The following is a 21324-nucleotide window of genomic DNA, read 5'->3' on the forward strand; positions in this document are numbered from 1 at the left end:
AAGGCACCGACATAGTCGCCAGCAACCAGTTTTCAGTGCATCCTTTTCCCACAGGAGGTGTGCCAATGCCAGGCAAGAGTCAGGGTGTCTTTTGCAAAGGTCTTGCATGCTTCTCTGTCTTTACCTGGCATGGTTTCTGCTTACCCTAACAGCATGAAATCTTTTCTGAAACCATGCCTGGTCGTTGTAACACCAAAAAGCACAAACCGAAGGCACTTGGGTGTGCTCTGCTCCACTCGTCGGAGATGCAGGTAGCAGCAGAGGCTTTGCCAGGGCTTCTTTGGAGAAGCACCTCAGTGAATCCCTGGTAAGGTAGGTTCCACTCTTCACATTAAACACATCTGGACTGTCCTTCAGGGGTGGTGTTGCTCATAGAATCAAGCACAGAATCATCGAATTGTTTGGGTTGGAAAACCCCTCTAAGATCATCCAGTCCAGCTGTCAACCCAACACCACCATGGCCACTAAACCATGGCCCCAAGTGCCATGGCCACAGGTTCCTTGAACACCTCCAGGGACGGGGACTCCACCACCTCCCTGGGCAGCCTGTGCCAATCCCTGACCACTCTTGCAGCAAAGAAGTTTTCCCTGACATCCAGCCTAAGCCTGCTCTGGCATAACTCAAGGCCATTTCGTCTCCTGTCACCAGATAGGAGAAGGGACCAACCCTCACCTCACTCAACCTCCTTTCAGGGGGTCACAGAGAACTAGAATGTCTCCCCTCACCACTCAGTTCCCCTGAGTCTGTCTGCAGGATTCCTTCTGGTCCATGTTTCTCTTGCAAGGGAGCCAGAGGAGAAAGTCTGCCACAGGAGCAGAATTTCATTTCACCTGGTGCTGTCTACTTCACTTTCAGCAGAAAGACAGGAGGGTCATTGGGCTAAGCCTGCGTTTATACTAGAGCTTTCTTCTGCTTTTCCTCTCCTCTGGACTGGTTCATGCCTGCTGCTGCTGCCCAGAAAAGAGAAATGCAGCAGCGACCTGGGGCTTGGGAGGGAACAGTGCCGTGGGAATCCCAGCATCACACCCACAGAGGGGGGGTTTCATGCAGCTACCAGAAAACCTCCAGTCTCCTCAAATCAGTATCTTTGGAGTCTGTTTCTCTTTTTGGAAGGGGGTAGGTAAACACTCTGCTGGTTTTATCTCACAGTGTAGAAACTGAGACTTGATGGCTGCTGAAGCAGGGGAGGTTGTGGAGTCTCCTTCTCTGGAGATGTTCCAAACCCAGCTGGATGTGTTCCTGGGTGACCCTGCCCCGGGTGCTCCTGCTCTGGCAGCGGGGTTGGACTGGATGATCTTTCGAGGTCCCTTCCAACCCCTAACATTCTGTGACTCTGTAGTATTCTTTTTGGACCTCAATCACTCCCAGATATTCCAGATGAACTCTGCCTGCCCAGGCACCAGAGCCAGTGCCCCAGGGAATTTCTTCCTATCTCAGGGATATGCAGAGTGTGCACTCGCATGCCCTTGCTGCCTCGCAGCTCCAGCTTTGCATGCAGCTTGGCCTCGGGAACCTGTACCTCCAGTATTGCAATACCTCTTTCAGTCTCTGTCATCAAGAGTTTAACCACAGTTCAGAGCAGAGTCGGTGGCCCCGCTCCAAAGGAGCAGAACTGCTGCAATTCGTTATCTTGACAAATTAACTGGTCTGAGGCAATTCTTTTCTGAGAGAGGTACAATTAGCTGGCTCTTGAGCTCCAGCCTTGCTCTGGCGCTGTGGCATCAGCGTGCACCTGCTCAGAAAGTGTTGCTGCTGCCACTTGGCCTTCCCCAGCTGTTAAAGCAGCTCCTTTGCTGGGAGCCTTGCTGTCCTCCTGCCACCAGACCCCCCCCCCTGCAGCATGGGGTAACAATGCAGACCTCAGCTGTAAAGGATGCAGAGCTCAGATGGTGAAGAAAAAAGGCTCTCTGAAGCCCAGGGTGGTCTTGTTGTACGGGCTCCAGGGGAGGGTCAGAGCTGGCAACACAGGGCTTTGGCACAAAACCACCAGAAGGGCCTGGCATGGCATATATCAGAGACATGCCACCAGTTGTTCCATCCCCTGTTTTGAGCACAGCTTCCTGGTCCAGTGGAAGCATGCAGCTTCCTATCCCCTTTCCACTCAAAGAAAGCAGTACCCCAATTTGCTTTGGACAGGCATCCTTCTGATGGTTTCTCCCTGAGCTCTAGGCAGGACTTTCCTGTCATAATCCCTCGGTCTTCACAGACCTGGTGAAGTCTGGGTTGCCATAAGGGACAGTGCCCCTGTCCTGATGTGGGCAGGAGCTGGTGCTGCAGGGAAAACTGACTGACCTTGCACTTCTTTTCCTCACCTCCTGGCCTGGAGGAGCAGTACCCTTCTGCCTCTTTCTACCAAGCAATGAAAGTACATCCACTGCTACACATTGGTCTTCCAACCCAGTGTGAGCAGAGGCACTTCTCTATTTCACTGTGGAAAGCAGCTCCTTCTGCCTTAGTTCGCCCATGGGCATCATCTTTCCTTGCACAAGGGCTCGTGGGTGCTAAAATTATATCATGGAATTATAGACTCAGAGAATCATTTGGGTTGGAAAAGCCTTTGAGATTACCCAGCCCAACCATTCTCTAGCTCTGCCAAGGCTGGGAATAAGCCATTGCCCTCAGCACCACATCTCTGCCTCTTCCAAGCACCTCCAGGAATGGGCATTCAACCTGTGCCAGGTTTTGAGAACCCTTTCAGTCAAGAAGTTTCTTCTAATGTCCAACCTAAACCTCCCCTGGTGCAGCTTGTGAACATTTCCTCTTGTTCTATCACTTGATCCTAGGGAGAAGAGACCAACCCCCCAGATATTCCTCAACCGTTTGGCTGAACCACCCCCTTTTGGAAGTTCTGTTTGGGCAAAAGCTGTCCTGATGAAGGCTTGTGTTTGCCTAGAGCCTCTTTGTATGGTCTTGGTGGCTGGGAGTTTCCTTGAGCTCCTCTTTGAACTCTAAGACTTCAGCATCCAAGATGTTTAACCCTCAATTTCTTCCCTGCTTTATCAGTTTGGCCAGCTCCCAGCTGGCAGCGTTGATTTTCAGGCTTCCATCTGCACCTTGTGTTTGCAGATGTATTTCTCTTTCAATTAACCCCCTGAAATGGTTTTCTTCTCCCCTGAGCCTACCTGCCTCTGGTCTGGCCAGCACATCTCCCTGCTCTGGCTGCCTGGAGGGCAGAAGGCAGGAGCAGAGATGCTGGGTCCTTGGGCTGGAAGTGCCAAGCAGAGGGTGTGCCCCTTACACGGGTGCCGTGAGGAGCGAGCTGAAGGAACACGCAGGCTCAGCAGTGCCTGCTTTGCCCGTTGTGGGTTGGGGCTTGCAATGCCAGAGGCACTTTTGTCTCTCTGGAGTCTCTAGAACATCACTTAGGAATGATCAGGTCTTCCCTGAATGCTGTAGCTGAGATGCTCTGGAGCACACACCCCACAGCCTTCACCCCAAACAATGGACCTTTCTCTGCTCACCAGCAGCCTTTGCCCAGCTGTCCTATGGAACAAGAATTTCTAGAGAGCCACTTAAAATGGGGAACAGAAGAAAAAAAAGACCTGGTCTAAAGTGCCACTTGCCAGACAGAGTGCCTGGGCACCAGGAGTGAGCAGCAGCAGCTTTAGCTTGCTTATCTGCTGCCTTGGCACTGCAGCTGCTGAGCAGGCGCTGGCAGCCGAGCGCGGAGCTGCTTGCCTGCTGCCAGGATTGCCAGGCAAAGGTCACTTGGTTGGGGAAACCCCATCAAATCTGGAGGTGCAAGGTCTGAGGAGGTGCATTGCTGAGACCAGCCCAGCCTTTGAAGTGAAAGAGCCTGGAACTGAAGTCAATGCCAGCTTGTTCAGGCCCTTGCAGCTGGCAACCCATCACTGCTTGGTGCTGCTGCGTCTGGATCGCCCTGCAGGACGCTTCCCTTGCTGTTCTTTAAGTGAAATTCTGGCAGTGGCAGGGTAATTCCTAAGGAACCTGCTTCCCAAGGCTCCAAGGAGGGATAAAATGAACTCTTCAGCCTGTATAGTGGTGAGCTTAATTTCATGTATGATTCCAGCAGAGCAAATGAGCAGCAGAGATTGAAATCTCAGCCCCAGCTGGTAAGGACTTGGCACTGCCTTCTGCAGAAAGCTCTGAAGCCAGCTCTCACCAAAAGCTGCAGGAGACTGCAAAGTGAAATGCAACCATCCAAGCTACAACCAGAAGAGGAGCTGGTTTAAAATGTCAGCTGCTTTAAAGGCTCTCACCTAACTTTTAACTCTTCCATTTCCTGGCACACCCACACTGCAACAGTTCTGCTGCTGCTAAGGTGCCTAATATCCACCTAGGGAAGTAATGAGGTGTTGTGCTGCCATGAAGGTTTGCTTCTCCTCAGCAGTGATTGAAGGGCCTTATCTTCTCAGGTATCAAATTGGCAAATTACAACACAAATGGGAGATGTTCTGATTGAATGCACCTTCTCCAGCTCTCTCAGCAGCTAACAGCTGTTTGCAAGGGCTTGTGAAAGTACTACAGACCCAACACTGCTACACTTTGTATTTGTCAGAGGAAAACGTGGCAGAACTGAGGAGACCTTAATTGTGGCCTTCCAGTATCTGAAGAGTTGTTTTTTTAGGGTGTCAGGTAGTGACAGGACTAGAGAATGTAAATCCAAGCTGAAGGAGGGCAGATTTAGATTAGACCTTAAGAAGAAGGGGAATGGGGCAAAACTGGAAGTGGAGAGATTCATGTTGGATGCTAGGGAGAAGTTCTTGCCCATGAGGGTGGTGAGACACTGGCACAGGTTGCCCAGGGAGGTGGTGGAAGCCTCCTGCCTGGAGGTTTTTCAGGCCAGGCTGGCTGTGGCTGTGAGCAACCTGCTGTAGTGTGAGGTGTCCCTGCCCATGGCAGGGGGGTTGGAGCTGGATGAGCCTTGAGGTCCCTTCTAACCCTGACAACTCTGTGATTCTACAACTGACAAAATGACACAAAAAACAACCTAGAAATGAGAAACCATGGGAAAACAGACCAAAAGAAGCAGAATAGCTTAAAGTTACTGATTTCTGTGCATGCAGATAGGGTGCTGTGGTTTCCCTGCAAGAATTTGTTGAAGCTAATAAATTTTGTTATCATAGAATCACAGAATGGGTTGGGTTGGAAGAGACCTCAGAGATCATCTACTCCAACCCCCCTGCCATGTGCAGGGGTGCCTCTCAACTGGACTTGGGCAACCAAGTCTAGTTGGACTTAGTCAGAGGGTTCCTGGTCTTGAGATCTTTCCAATGTCTTAAAAGTCAGTTTTATCCTGAGCATAGAATTGTAGCCCAGGGTATCTTACATCCTTTTGACCAGAGACAAGATGGCATGGGAGATAATCTTAGAATGGCTTAGGCTGGAGGGGACCTCAGAGATCTACTCCAACCCCCCTGCCATGGGCAGGGACACCTTCCACCAGCACAGGTTGCTCAAGGCCTCATCCAGCCTGGCCTTGAACACCTCCAGGGAGGAGGCAGCCACAGCCTCCCTGGGCAACCTGTGCCAGTGGCTCCCCACCCTCACTGCCAAGAATTTCTTTCTCATCTCCAGTCTCAATCTTCATTCTCCCAGCTCAAAGCCATTGTCCCTCATCCTGTCACTCCTAGCCCTTGTCAGAAGTCCCACCCCAGCTCTTCTGGAGCCCCTTCAGGTACTGGAAGGCTGCTCTGACATCTCCCTGGAACCTTCTCCTCTCCAGGCTGAACAGCCCCAACTCTCCCAGCTGGGAAGGGAAGGGAAGGGAAGGGAAGGGAAGGGAAGGGAAGGGAAGGGAAGGGAAGGGAAGGGAAGGGAAGGGAAGGGAAGGGAAGGGAAGGGAAGGGAAGGGAAGGGAAGGGAAGGGAAGGGAAGGGAAGAAGTTCATGTGTAGTCCAAGGAGATAAGAGCTTGTTCACATGGCAATAGCTATTCAGGTGACAAAAAGAATTTATTTAGATACCTAAAATAAGAAAAGTGATTGTTTGGGTTGTTACTAAGCCACACAGCTTTCCAGCACTCCCTCTGCTTAACCACTTGCATTTCTTTCTACCCTTAATTTATTTCTTTCATGAAAACTCTGCTGGTTTTATTATTATTATTGTTATTGTTGATACTATTATTATTATTACTACTACTGTTATATGGAGACTCTCTCTGAAGCCCGTGTGGTTCACTGGGGTATGTTTGCAAATCCTGAAGCACAAAAAAGAAACACATTTTTCTCTGTAGAAGGAGTTACATTTTTTGAACTGATTGAATTTTTGGAAGATCAGCATGAAGAGCTCAGTTTAAATGCTTGCTTCAGCATTTTAAAGGCCTCTTGTGTCCCTGTTGCCTAAGGAGGTCATACACTGCGACTGCTCTGTGAACATCAGATTGTACAGACCTGGCTCTGTTGTGCCATGCTGGGCTCACAAAGCAGAAATCCAATGGCTTATCTCTCCCTTATCAACTAGTTTATTTTCCATGCCTCCAAAAGGCTAGATTTTCACAAGAATAATTTGATGGCTTCTGGTAAGTGCAGCTCTCTGTTTTGCAAGTAGTATGAAAAGATTTCCCTTTTTACGGTGGGACTGCACGTTGGAAAATGCATTTTTATCCCTGAGGCTCCAGTGAAGGATACTAGAGAATGGAAACAGCTCCTGATTGGCAGGAGGGAATAGATGTGGTTAAAAAGGGGGTTGGAACTGGATGATCTTTAAGGTTCCTTCTAAGCCAAACCATTGCATCAACCCATGAATCTTTGGGATCCAGGCTGGATCCTGCTGCTGGGCTCCCCAGTGCTGCTGGCAGGAAGGGAGGAGGAAAGGGAGGATATCAGGTAGTGATAGGACTAGGGAGAATGGAATGAAGCTGGAGGTGGGGAGATTCAGACTGGATGTGAGGAGGAAGTTCTTCCCCATGAGAGTGGTGAAGCCCTGGAATGGGTTGTCCAGGGAGGTGGTTGAGGCCCCATCCCTGGAGGTGTTTAAGCCCAGGCTGGATGAGGCTCTGGCCAGCCTGATCTAGTGTGGGGTGTCCCTGCCCATGGCAGGGGAGTTGGAACTAGATGATCCTTGTGGTCCCTTCCAACCCTGACTGATGCTATGATTCTATGATTATAAAGGACAAACAGCCTGAAGGTCTTTCCCACCTGCCCTGGCTGCTGCCAGAAGCAGCAGTCCTGTGTTTGTCAATGTATTTTTTCATTGCTCCCCGTCCCTAGAGGTGTTCAGGGCAAGGCTGGATGAGGCCTCGAGCAACCTGGGCTAGTGGGAGGTTTCCCTGCCCATGGCAGAGGGTTGGAACTGGATGATCTTGAAGGTCCCTTCCAACCCAAACCATTCTATCAATCTATAATGATGACACTGATGAGTTGGGAAAGCATGAGATGAGATCTCCTCACCTGCATATGGTGTTTGGAGGGCACCTGGCTCTCCAGAGCATAGGAGAACTCAGGGGAGGTGCAAAGAAAGGCATTTGGCTGCTGGATGTAGCAGGAGCGGCTCTCAGCAGATTTTGGAACTGCAGTTGTGTGTGTGTGTGTGTGCAGCATCACCCAATCACTGCTCAGTGAGGCTGTGCAGATAAAGGTTTTCAGCAGCACAAAGTGATCCAGGTGATTGCAGCCCATAAATGACTTTAGTGATGAAACAACAGCGTCAGCCCCCAGACGAACTCGCAGGGCCTTACAGTCAGATCGAGGTTCAGATCCCCAGATCCTGATGTGATAAGCAAATAGGAGGTTAGAATTAAAGCCAGCAGGAGTTGATTGTGTAATAAACCAAGGGAAGAGCCCAGACAAGGACAGAGAAAATGCACACTGTGGATGAAGGGTGATGGCTTCAAACTGGAAGAAGCTGGACGGAGATCAGACTAGAGGAAAGTGTTTTCCCCATGAGGCTGGGGAGGCCCTGGAACAGCTTGCCCAGAGAAGTTGTGGAGCCTTCATCCCTTGGAAGTGTTCAAAGCCAGGCTGGATGGGGCCTTGAGCAACCTGGTCTAGTGGGAGGTGTCCCTGCCCATGGCAGGGGGTTAGAACTGGATGATCTTGAAGGTCCCTTCAGAACCAAACAGTTCTGATTACCTGAATACGAAGTCTTAGGTGCAGCTGGTGATACCTCCCAAGACAAATCTTTATTAAGTACCAAAGCTTAGCCAGAGCTCTCATCTAGATGCTAGGACCACCAGCCTTTCCCAGCTCAGAATCACACAATCACAGAATGTTAGAATAGAATACAGTAGAATAGAATAGAATAGAATGGAATGGAATGGAATGGAATGGAATGGAATGGAATGGAATGGAATAGACCAGACCAGGTTGGAAGGGACCTCCAGAGATCATCCAGTCCAATCCTCCTGCCAGAGCAGAGTCAGGCAGGGTAGTCTGCTCAGGAACGCATCCAGGTGGGTTTTGAAGGTCTCCAGAGAAGGAGACTCCACAGCCTCTCTGGGCAGCCTGCTCCAGGCCTCCAGCACCCTCACACCAAGAAGTTTCTCCTCATGTTGAGGTGAAACCTTCGATGTTCAAGTTTCTATCCCCTGTTCCTTGCCTTATTACTGCACACCACTGGAAAGAGCTTGCCCCCCTCCACTTGACACCCACCCCTCAGCTATTGATAGATATTGATCAGGTCCCCTCTCAGCCTGCTCTTCTCCAGACTAAACAGCCCCAGGGCTCTCAGTCTCTCTTCATAGGGGAGATGTTCAAGTCCCCTGATCATCCTCGTGGCTCTCTTTTGGACTGTTTCCAGCAGGTCTCTGTCTCTCTTGAACTGGGGAGCCCAGAACTGGACACAGCATTCCAGGTGTGGTCTCAGCAGGGCAGAGTAGATGGTGAGAAGAACCTCCCTAGCCCTGCTGGCCACACTTTTCTTCCTGCACCCCAGGATCCCTTTGGCCCTCTTGGGCACCAGGACACATTGCTGTCCCATGCAGAACTTGCTGTCCACCAGCACTCCAAGGTCTCTCTGTGTGGAGCTGCTTTCCAGAGCAGCTTCCCAAAGCTCCTTGGCTTTGTTGCCAAAATCCTGCCCTTTTTAATTAAACCTGGCTGCCTTGCCTCTGGTTTGGGAAGGGCTGTGTTGTTTAAACAGGGTTCCTTGTGCATGTGTTTCTCCTGCTGCAGCACTGCTCACAGGGTGCGCGGTCCAATGGCCCACAACAAAAACCTTCGTTTCTTTACTCTAGAGCTCATATCTGATGGGTTTGTGGCTTTGAACCACTCCTGGCATCTGATCCTATCTAATGTTCTGCTGCAAATCTGCAGCTGTAGACTCAGAGGTTCAAGCCTCATAACTTGAGGTCAGCTTTAGATGTTTGTTTTAGATATGAAAGTGCAAGGAAATCTGTTTGCACTCCCGTGGGTAAGAACCCACACACACTCCAAGAAAGACACTGAGGGGCTGGAGCGGGTCCAGAGAAGGGCAAGGAAGCTGGGGAAGGGTCTGGAGAAGAGGGCTGGGGAGGAGCAGCTGAGGGAGCTGGGGGTGTTTAGTGTGGAGAACAGGAGGCTGAGGGGAGACCTCCTTGCTCTCTACAGTTCCCTGAGAGGAGGCTGGAGCCAGGTGGGGGTTGGGTTCCTCTCCCTAGGAACAAGTGATGGGAAGAGAGGAAATGGCCTGAAATTGTGTTGGGGGGAGAAATAGGTTAGAAAAATGTCTGCTGCAAGAGTGGTCAGGGGTTGGCACAGGCTGCCCTCCCAGTGGTGGAGTCCCCATCCCTGGAGGTCTTCAAGAAACCTTTGGCCATGGCACTTGGGGCCACGGTTTAGTGGCCGTGGTGGGGTTGGGTGGATGGTTGGACTGGATGATCTTGGAGGGCTCCTCCAACTGAAACAATTTAGAGTCAGCAGCAATCTCCTGGCATTAGCTTTTTAGGAACACCTGGAAGGGGATTTGCCCTCCCAAGCCAATGAACATTCTGGGGTCTGTGGGCAAAGTGTAATCCAGCATCGTGGCAAGGCTGGCAGGAGCATTACATCCTTCACACTGCCCAGGGTGCTGCTGTGGGTCTCGTGCAGAGCAGCTTATACAGGATCCAGGAGGCAGAGAACAAGGGGAAACAGGATTAAAAAAGGGAAAAAAAAAAAAAACCACACTCAAAAGGGTCTCAGGATTTTGAGAGAAATCTTTTCAAGTCTTTATCAGTAACAGCTTTTTGTTCTTCTTTTTTTTTCTCCTTTCCCTTAATCCAAACTCAGCTCTCCAGAGGTTTTGATCACTTTATTTATTTATTTGAAGCCTCACACCTAGAATATTCAAGTCCACCTCTCTGTTCCTAAGCATTGCAGCTGTTTGCTAACAATTTCCCTTCCCCACAGGGCTTAGACTGGGATTTGGGGACTGGAGGTCCCTCCTTCACCTAACTCAAAGGTCTCGATGGTGCACCTAAATATTTTGAAGCAGAGCTAAGGAGAGTCTTTATTTTTTAAAGGAAGGAGTCCCACAGACCCTGGCAGGGGAGCAAGCCAGCTGATAAGGCTTTGATCTGCATGGCAGCAGTGGCATACACACAGCAGCCTTTGGCAGCCAGCTAGACCTTGTGTAGCTGACAGTTTAGAGCAGGCATTTCCTCCTTGCTAACTAAAGCCAGCAAACACTCCCTCCCTCCCTCCCACCCTTCCAAAAGCTCTTGGACATTATTGTTGCTGCTTGTTAGCTTCTTGGCCTCCTTTACAAGGGGAAAAGTCAAGGGTGAGAGCTGTGTAAGCAGATGGCTTTCCATTTGATTTGATCCATTGTAAGAGAGGACACCCTTGTCTGTGGTGACATCTAAGGCAAACAGCTGGCAGCTCAACTGGTGCTTTTAAAGTAACTCAGCCTGATATCATCTCTTGATTCATCTTAACAGAACTGCTGGGGCAGTCAGATGAGGAAGACCCACCTCCTGAAGCTTCCATTGCCCCATCTCCAGAGCACAGAGGACAGTGCCACGCAGCTGCTCCCAGCCTGGCCACCAGACCACCACCTGGCCACCTGCAGAGCTGCTCCCAGAGGTGAGTGGCACAGGCAGCTTGTGTGTGTCTGTCAGTCAGAGGTGTGTAAGGCAGGGGAAGGTCCTGCATCGCTGCTGCACAAAATGCAAGGGTGGAGGAACGATTAACTAAAATGTTTTCATAGGCTCACAGGAGGTTAGGGGTTGGAAGGGACCTCTGGAGATCTTCCAGCCCAAGCCCCCTGCCAGAGCAGGACCATGGAATCCAGCACAGGTCACACAGGAACACATCCAGACAGGACTGGAAAGGCTCCAGAGAAGACAACTCCACAATCTCTCTGGGCAGCCTGCTCCAGGGCTCCGTGAGCCTTACAGTAAAGAAATTCCTCCTCATGTTGAGGTGGAATCTCCTGTGCTAGAGTTTATATCCATTGCCCCTTGTCCTGTCACAGGGCACAAGTGAGCAGAGCCTGTCCCTGTCCCTGTCCCTTCCTTCCTGACCCCCAGCCCTCAGCTATTGATAGACATTGATCAGATCCCTCTCAGTCTTCTCCTCTCCAGATTAAACAGCCCCAGGGCTCTCAGCCTCTCTTTACCAGGCAGTGCTTCAGTCCCTTCAGCAGCCTTCTATCCCTTCCTTGGACTGTCTCCCACAGATCCCTGACTCTCCTGAACTGGGGAGTCCAGAACTGGATGCACTGTCCCAGGTGGGGCCTCTCTAGGGCAGAGCAGAGGGGGAGGAGAACCTCCCTCAATCTATTCTACACTTTCCTGACATCCTCAGCTGTCATCTTCAACAAGATTGTAAAATCCCTGATCTTAAAGGTCTTTTCCAACCTTCCTGAGGCCAGAATTCTATGAAGACATTAAGCAGAAACTAAGAAAAACTTGGAAGCCAGAAGAGCATGGCATGGACATGAGGCAATCTCCTGAAACACAGAGCTGGGGGTGGCATTTGGCACAGCCTAACAGAGCCATGTTCACATGGAACCATTGGGGCAAATGCAGCCATTCCTGATGGATACTGGCAAGAGAAGTACAGGAAGAGAGAACAGCAGAAGAGAGAGGGACAGCAATGGGAATGCAGGGAAGTAAGAAGTGCAGGTGGTAAACACACCTTTGAGAAGCCTACCATGATCTTTAAAGGTTTCTGCAAGCTCCTCACTTGCCTGTGATCAAAATCCCTGGGACACCCCTTGGAGAGTGCCCTTCCAAAGTGGAAGGTCTGGCAACTGGGGTGTTTTCCCAGTGCATCTGTTGCTGGTGAAGCAGCACACCACCTTGGGGGCATCAGAAGAAAGCAGCTCTTCTGCAGGGAACAGCCATTCCTCTTCATTTTCTTCAGGAATGGCTGAGGGAACTGGGGTCATGCAGTCTTCAGAAGAAGAGGCTGAGGGGAGACCTTATCACCCTCTACAACTCCCTCTAAGGAGGCTGGAGCCAGGTGGGGGTCAGTCTCCCCTCCATCTCCAGCTGAGGATTGTGCCAGTTGATTTGCATCAGCAGCTCTCAGTGGATGGCTTTCCAATGCACAGATCATGGTCAGTTTGGGCCTCTCACTGCAAGAAGGACAGTGAGGTCCTGGATCATGTCCAAAGAGCAACTAAGCTGGTGAAGGGTCTTGAACTCAGGCCCTGTGAGGAGCAGCTGAGGGAACTGGGGGTTAATCTTCAGAAGAGGAGGCTGAGAGACCTCTTTGCCCTCTACAACTCCCTACAGGGAGGTTGGAGCCAGGTGGGGGTTGGTCTCTTCTCATATGCAACAAGTGACAGGACAAGAGGAACCAGCCTCAGGCTGAGCCAGGGGAGGTTCAGATTGGAGCCCTAGAGCAGAGCCCTAGCCAGGATGCCTCTGCTGCAGAGCCATAAACACACCGTCCTGCCTGCAGCTCACCTCTGCCCTTTCAGAGGTCCCCATGCCACACACCTGGCAGTCCCACCTCTGCCTTCATCAGGCATCTTGGGAGAGAGATTGCAGAGTTCTACTTTCCTCCTACTCCCAGGCTGCCTGGCTTGACCACATTTGGCTGCTTCTACCCAGATGGGTCAGCAAAAGTTGCTGAGCCTCCCAAGTGTTCCTTGCGATCCCGTGAGCTGCATAAACTGCTGGGCTTTCCCAAAGCTCTTGCTTGCCTCTTGCAGGGTTAGTGAGCTCAGAGCAAGCTGCCCACCCACACAACCAGCTCCTCTGCCTGCTGACACTTGGTGCTTGCAGCTGACCTCACCCTGGAGAGGACAGAGGTTTTGGTGGCCTCTTGCAGAACTGCGAAAGAAAGTTTCTCAAGGCTGCCCTGGCTGGTCACGGCTGCTTGAAGCCTGCCAGCATGGATTTGAGTTTTAAAGGCACTCCCTGTGACAACACTGACTGCCTGGGAAGGTCACCTGCTGAGGCACAAGGTGATGCCCAGCAACCTCTTCTTTGTGCTTAAAACCTCCACAGACAGGAGCACGTAGCTGGGGCTTGTGCTTTGCCTCCAGCTGCACAGAGTTTGCTTTCTGTGAGACATCCGCTGCCAGATTTGCATCAGACTTCTTCATGAGAAGGTGCTTGGAGAAAGAAAGGAGGAAAGGTTTGGAGTGTTAGGAGCCTAGATAAATGGGGACATTCTCACTTCTGCCATCACTGCAATGGTTCATCTGTCTGGCCAAGGTACTCCAGTGATAACAGAGATTTGTTCCCCTAAACTGAAGCACCTGCAGAGGACATGGTTAGGAATGGGTAGACAGTTACGTAGCACCTGGGGACCCCCCCCGGAGCTGTTCTGCCTGTTCTGGGGCCTCCAGCTGCTGAAGCCAGGTACAGAGGAGACCATGGAAATTATCTGAGCGCTGGAGAAGGCTCCACGGGGCCCTTAGAGCAGCCTTCCAGTACCTGAAGGGGCTCCAGGAGAGCTGGGCAGGGCAGGGACTTCTGACAAGGGCTGGGGGTGACAGGATGAGGGACAATGGCTTTGAGCTGGGAGAGGGGAGACTGAGACTGGAGGTGAGGAAGAAATTCTTGGCAGTGAGGGTGGGGAGACACTGGCACAGATTGCCCAGGGAGGCAACCTGTTCCAGTCCTGAATGTCCCCTCCCTGGAGGTGTTCAAGGCCAGGCTAGACGAAGCCTTGAGCAATCTGGGCTGGTGGGAGGTGTCCCTGCCCGTGGCAGGGGTTGGGACTGAATGATCTTTAGCACAGAATGTTCACAGAATCAGAGAATGTTAGAGGCTGGAAGGGACCTCAAAAGCTCATCTAGTCCAGCCCCCTTTAAGGTCCCTTTCAACCCAACCCATTGCCTGATCCTATGAAACTGAAGCCACAGATGAACTCCAAATGAAGTTGTGTTTGCTTTCTGCTGCCCCAGGTTGCTGACTCCAAGCCTGGAGCCAGTGCCCTGCGACACGGCCAGCGAGGTTCTGCGATCACCGCTGCCGAGTGCTTGCAGCTGAACCTCTGAGCAGTGCACAGCAACGTTGTTATTATTCTAACCAGTGTCCCACATCACAGATTCATATTTGACATTTCTCCTGACCACTTCTTCCCAGCCTCCAACCGCTACCTGCAGGGTCAGAATCAATGAGCAGGGCACATTCTGCCTCCTCTGAAGGGCCTTCCTCGTTCGTTAGCTTGGTCATTTTGGGGTTTCATTATTGATTTTCATAGAATGGAATGGAATGGAATGGAATGGAATGGAATGGAATAGAATAGAATAGAATAGAATAGAATAGAATAGAATAGAATAGAATAGAATAGAATAGAATAGAATAGAATAGAATAGAATAGACCAGACCAGGTTGGAAGAGACCTTCAAGATCATCGTGTCCAACCTATCATCCAGCACCACCTAATCAACTAAACCATGCAACCAAGCACCTCATCAAGTCTCCTCCTAAACACCTCCAATGATGGCAACTCCACCACCTCCCCAGGCAGCCCATTCCAATGGGCAATCACTTTCTCTGTGAAAAACTTCCTCCTAACCTCCAGCCTAAACCTCCCCTGGTGCAGCCTGAGACTGTGTCCTCTTGTTCTGGTACTGGTTGCCTGGGAGAAGAGACCAACCTCTGCCTGTCTACAACCTCCCTTCAGGTAGTTGTAGAGAGCAATAAGGTCACCCCTGAGTCTCCTCTTCTTGAGGCTAGGCACCCCCAGCTCCCTCAGCCTCTCCTCACAGGGCTGTGTTCCAAGCCCCTCACCAACTTTGTTGCCCTTCTCTGGACTCGTTCCAGCAAGTCAACCTCCTTCCTAAACTGAGGGGCCCAGAACTGGACACAGTACTCGAGGTGCAGCCTAACCAGTGCAGTGTACAGGGGCAGAATGACCTCCCTGCTCCTGCTGGCCACACTCTTCCTGATGCAGGCCAGGATGCCATTGGCCCTCCTGGCTGCCTGGGCACACTGCAGGCTCATGTTCTCATGCTGTTTAACACCAGTCTGTGGTGTTCAGGGATTGTGCCCACCAGTGAGTGAGAGAAATGTACAGCCTGAATCATTTCCTATTTACTTCTGAAGTTTTTCCCCCTCTAGAAAAAAAGCAAAAGAAGCAAATTCCAATTTTTGTCACAGATTTAGTACTTTTCTTCTCAGTTCCCTAACCCTGCGCTGGATGCAGCCTCCTGTCCTGGCCGAGTCACTTTTAGCTGTGCTTTAGATGTGTTACTGTAGGCAACTTGTTGATGTACCTCCTCAGCAGCATTTAAATCCTTCAGATATTGTCTCTGAGGGCTTGGTCTGTAGTCTGGGATCAAGGTTCATCTTGAGCTTTTGCTTGCTTTGTCCCCTGCGTGTTGGCACACCTGGGCTGGCAGCAAACGTCCTCGCCGGTGATGTGACAAGGGGCAGCTCGGATCTGGGCTCTGGAGCCTCGCTCCAGGTGTAACACGGGGGGAATGGGGTGCTGCTGCTCCCTTTTTGACCTTCTGCATGCTCTCCAGTGCCAGTGGTTCGGTTCTGCTCTCACCTGGCACAAGCCTCTGCCGGATCTCAGGCCTTCAGCCGCAGCAATCTCGAAGCTGAGCAGTTGAACCGAAGCGCTGAATCTGCTTTGAGAAGAGCGTCGGGTGCCGGTGGTCCCCCTCATCTCCCTAAGACCCCAGGGCAGGACTTTGCAGATGTTCAGCAAGGGTGTTCAGTGGCTGCCCTTTCTTCTTTCCCAGAGCCTCATCTTGTCTGCCTTGGCTTTATGTCTTTGTACCAGCTCGTCACAGCAGACCCATGAAATCAATTGACCTACATTACTGCGTCTCTTTCTGCCACCCCTGGCAGGCCCAGATACCGCCTCAAATCTGTTTCTCATCCACGTTTCTGGGAGCTCATCTCCATCACATACCCAGACTCCTTTCTTTTTTTCCATTTCAATTTTGACAGAAGCTTGGTTTTAGAACAGCTGAGGTGCACCTTGTGAGTTACACCCGGGCAGAAGCCCTGGGCTGGGGCCCTGTGAGGACGAGCAGAAGACATTTCTGTTGAGCTTACTTAGTAAAAACCTTGTTACTGACACCCTTCAGAGAGCCTGAGATCTGCAGACGTGGAACAGAAGCCCAGTTTTCAGGCTGCATGATTATCACATCACTTCCATTAACCCTGTGGTGTCTCCTCTTCTGGAGGCTTTCCAAACCTGCTTGGACGCTTTCCTGTGCACCTGATCTGGGTGTACCTGCGTTAGCAGGGTGGTTGGACTGGATGATCCCCAGAGGTCCCTTCCAACCCCTGCCATTCTGTGTGATTCACATCATCATCTCCTTTGTCTAACAAGGAAAGCTGTAGCCTAGGATGGAGACAGGGGCAGAAAAGGCAGGAGCCAAAGCAGTCATTCAGAAAGCAGTCTCAAGTGCTTGTTTCTTTGAGAAGTTACCCTAGGCACAGCCTGGCTCCTCCTGAAGTCAGGAAGCAGAAACTTAGTCTGAGACTAAGCAGCAGTGGTGTGGTCCTCAGCAGAGAACTGCAGTCAGCTTCCCCAACTAAACCACACATACACAGGGTCAGTTTGGGGCGATACAGATTTCAAGACAGGACTGCAGACAGAGGCCTTTCATTTGCTGCATGAATTCTGCCACTCTGACAAAGTACCACAGTCCAGTGAATCATTTCACAAGATCAAGCTCTCATCTCTGGCTTGCATTTGCTTTGCCTATTGTCATTCCCTTCTCCCAAATGTCAGAGATGTCACAGCCCAGCAGTTCTCCTCTCATTTGTTACTCTTGTTATCTATTTGTGGAAAGGTTTTGACCAGCATAAGCCTTTTGCTGCCTCTAAATGAGGCAAATATCTTCAGAAGGTATGGACATTCTGGAGAAGGACAGCCCGTGGATCAGTACAGACTGGGGATGACCTGCTGGAGAGCAGCTCTGGGAAAGGACCTGGGAGTGCTGGTGGACAACAAGTTCTCCATCAGCCAGCAGTGTGCTCTTGAGGCCAAAAAGGCCAATGGTGTTCTGGGGTGCATCAAGGAGAGTGTGGCCAGCAGGTTGAGGGAGGTTATCCTCCCCCTTTACCCTGCTGAGGCCTCATCTGAAGCACTGAGTCCAGTTCTGGGCTCCCCAGTTCAAGGACAAGGAACTCCTGGAGAGAGTCCAGCAGAGAGCCACTGAGCTGCTGAGGGCACTGAACATCACCTTGTGAGGAGAGGCTGAGAGCCCTGGGGCTGCTTAGCCTGGAGAGGAGCAGCCTGAGGGGGAGCTCAGCAATGCTGATCAATAGCTGAAGGGTGAGTGGCAGGAGGCTGGAGCCAGACTCTTCTCAGTGGTGCCCAGGGACAGGGCAAGGGGCAATGGACACAGACTGGAACCCAGGAGGTGCCACATGAACAGGAGGAACAAATTCTTCCTTGTGAAGGTGGCAGAGCACTGGGACAGGCTGCCCAGAGAGGCTGTGGAGCCTCCATCTCTGGAGGCATTCCAGACTCACCTGGATGTGTTCCTGTGTGACTGACTCTGGCTGCCCCTGCTCTAGTAGGAGGTTGGACTGGATGCTCTCCAGAGGTCCTTTCCACCCCCTGCCAGTCTGTCATTCTGTCATTCTGTGATGTTCTCTAGAGTACCAAGGACACATCCTGATCCTCTCAGTGACATGTCAAAGGAACTGATCAGCTCCCTGGGGGGCCTCTCAGTTCTGGATGAGTCAACTCATGCAGTGCCTGTGACCATGCCAGATTTCAGCACAGAGGAGTCAGCTCAGAGCTATGGCTTTACTCACTTCTCTGCCATTGGCACTGGTACCTGCAGCCTGGATGTCCTCCCCACCAGTGTGTCACTCTGTGGGTTTAAATAGCTTGCATGTCTTGGTAGTGTCAGGATGTGTGGGAAGCTGAGCTGGAGGTTTTTATAGCTTATTATCCATTTACCTTGTCCCCATTCCTCAAACCAGAAATGCTCTTTTAATTAGAATGCCACAGAATCACAGAATGGCAGATCATCCAGTCCAACCCCCTGCCAGAGCAGCATCACCCAGGGCAGGGCACACAGGAACACAGCCAGAAGGATTTTGAAAGTCCCCAGAGAAGGAGACTCCACAACCTCTCTGGGCAGCCTGCTCCAGGGCACCATGAGCCTCACACCAAAGAAGTTTCCCCTCATGTTGAGGTGGAACCTCCTGGGTTCCAGCTTGGACCTGTTGTGCCTTGTCCTGTCCCTGGGCACCACCAAACAGAGCCTGGAACCTTCATCCTGACCCCCAGCCCTCAGATATTAATAGTCATTGGTCAGATCCCCTCTCAGCCTTCTCTTCCCCAAACCAAACAGTCCCAGGCTCTCAGCCTTTCCTCATCACACAGATTTTCAAGTCCCTTCATCATCCTCATAGCCTTCATTGGACTCTCTCCAGTATATCCCTGTCCTTCTTGAAGTGGTGAGCTCAGACGTTGACACAATACTCCTGATGAGGTCTCGCCAGGGCAGAGTAGGGAGGGAAGGAGATCCTCCCTTGACCTGCTGGCCACACTCTTCTTAATGCATCCCAAGATCTTGGCCACAAGGGCACATTCCTTCCCATGGGAAACTTGCTGTCCACCAGGACTCCAAGGTACTTCTCAATGGAGCTGCTTTCCAGCAGGTCAACCCCTAATCTGTACTGGTGCAGGGGGTTGTTCCTCCCCAGGTGCAGGGCTCTCATTAAATCACAAAAGTGATGAAGAGGGAAGGCAAAAGTAGCTATCATCACAGTGATTTTAATCATCAGACTTCCCTGCTGCTCCTGTACTTAAACCCAGATGTATTTCTACCTCTCTGGAACCTGGGGGTGTTGGTTGGCAGCCACTGAGCATGAGCCAGCAGTGCCCAGAGGGCCAAGAAAGCCAATGGCATCCTGGCTTGGATCAGAACCAGGGTGTGCAGCAGGGACAGGAGGTGACCACCCCCCTGTGCTCAGCACTGGGGAGGCCACACCTCGAGTGCTGTGTTCAGCTCTGGGCCCTCACTGCAGGAAGGACATTGAGGGGCTGGAGCCTGCCCAGAGCAGGGCAGCCAGGCTGGAGAAGGGCCTGGAGCCCATGGGCTGAAGGAAGGGGCTGAGGGAGCTGGGGGTGTTCAGGTGAAGAAGAGGAGGCTGAGGGAGCTGGGGGTGTTCAGGTGAAGAAGAGGAGGCTGAGGGAGACCTCATTGCTCTCTACAGCTCCCTGAAGGGAGGTTGAAGTGTGGAGGGGGCAGCCTCTGCTGAATAGAATAGAATAAGAATAAGAATAAGAATAAGAATAAGAATAAGAATAAGAATAAGAATAAGAATAAGAATAAGAATAAGAATAAGAATAAGAATAGACCAGACCAGGTTGGAAAAGACCTTTGAGATCATTGAGTCCAACCTGTCACCCAACACCATCTAATCAATTAAACCATGGCACTAAGTGCCTCATCCAGTCTCTTCCTATGTACCTCCAGTGATGGTGACTCCACCACCTCCCCAGGCAGCCCATTCCAATGGGCAATCTCTCTTTCTATGAAGAACTTCCTAACCTCCAGCCTAAACCTCCCCTGGAGCAGCTTGAGACTGTGTCCTCTTGTTCTGGTGCTGGTTGCCTGGGAGAAGAGACCAACCTCTGCCTGTCTACAACCTCCCTTCAGGTAGCTGTAGACAGCAATAAGGTCTCCTCTGAGCCTCCTCTTCTCCAGGCTAAGCAACCCCAGCTCCCTCAGCCTCTCCTCACAGGGCTGTGCACCAAACCCCTCCCCAGATTTGTTGCCCTTCTCTGGACACCTTCCAGCAGCTCAACATCTTTCCTAAACTGAGGGACCCAGAACTGGACACAGGACTCAAGGTGTGGCCTGACCAGTGTTGAGTACAGGGGGGAGAATGACCTCCCTGCTCCTGCTGGCCACACTGTTCCTGCTCCAGGCCAGGATGCCATTGGCCTTCTTGGCCACCTGGGCACACTGCTGGCTAATGTTCAGCTGCTGTCAACCAGTACCCCCAGGTCCCTCTCTGCCTGGCTGCTCCCCAGCCACTCTGACCCCAGCCTGTAGCACTGCCTGGGGTTGTGGCCAGAGTGTAGAACCTGGCACTTAGATATGTTCAGTCTCATGCCCTTGGACTCTGCCCATCTGTCCAGCCTGGCAGGGTCCCTCTGCAGAGCTCTTCTACCCTCTAACAGATCAACTCCTGCCCCCAGCTTGGTGTCACCTGCAAACTTACTGATGATAGACTCCATCCCCTTGTCCAGATCATCAGTAAAGATATTAAAGAGGATGGGGCCCAGCACTGATCCCTGGGGCACACCACTAGTGCCTGGCAGCCAGCTGGATGTGGCACCATTCACCACCACTCTCTGGGCTCGGCCCTCCAGCCAGTTCCTGACCCAGCTCAGAGTGCTGCTGTCCAAGCCAGAGATTGACAACTTGGCCAGCAGTTTGCTGTGGGGGACAGTGTCAAAGGCCTTGCTGAAGTCCAGGTAGACTACATCCACAGGCCTCCCCACATCCACCAGGCAGTCACCTGATCATAGAAGGAGATCAGGTTGGTCAGGCAGGACCTGCCCTTCCTAAATCCATGCTGGCTGGGCCTGATCCCTTGGCCATCCTGTAAGTGCTGTGTGATTGCACTCAAGATGACCTGTTCCATAATCTTGCCTGGCACTGAGGTCAGGCTGACAGGTCTGTAATTCCCTGGCTCATCCAACTGGCCCTTCTTGTGAATGGGCATTGCATTGGTCAGCTTCCAGTCATCTGGGACCTCTCCAGTGAGCCAGGACTGCTGGAAAATGATGGGGAGCAGCTTGGCAGCCAGCTCTCTCAGCACCCTAGGATGTATCCCATCTGGTTCCATGGACTTGTGGGGATCCAAGCTGCTAAGGAGGTCTCTAACTACTTCCTCCTGGATCACAGGGGAGCTATACTGCTCCCTGACTCCATCTGCCAGCTCTGCAGGCCAGTTGTCTGGAAGACAGCCTGTCCTGCTATTAAAATTTGAGGCAAAGAAGGTGTTAAGTACCTCTGCTTTTTCCTCATCTTTTGTTAGTATGGTCCCCTCCGTGTCCA

The 21324-nt window shown here is 51.5% G+C and overlaps 1 protein-coding gene across 1 annotated transcript in view; it reads left to right on the forward strand.

Annotated features, from left to right (window-relative positions):
* Positions 1-21324, forward strand: part of WDPCP (WD repeat containing planar cell polarity effector) — a 180889-nt gene that overhangs the window by 145610 nt on the left and 13955 nt on the right. The window contains exon 16 of the mRNA XM_068153001.1: positions 10799-10943. Coding sequence (XP_068009102.1) covers positions 10799-10943 — 145 coding nt within the window. The remainder of the gene's footprint in view (positions 1-10798; positions 10944-21324) is intronic.

The sequence above is a fragment of the Melanerpes formicivorus genome, unplaced genomic scaffold, assembly GCF_026170545.1.
Source record: "Melanerpes formicivorus ecotype bairdi unplaced genomic scaffold, bMelFor1.0.p_v2 SCAF_25, whole genome shotgun sequence".
In the NCBI taxonomy this organism is placed as follows: Eukaryota; Metazoa; Chordata; class Aves; order Piciformes; family Picidae; genus Melanerpes; species Melanerpes formicivorus.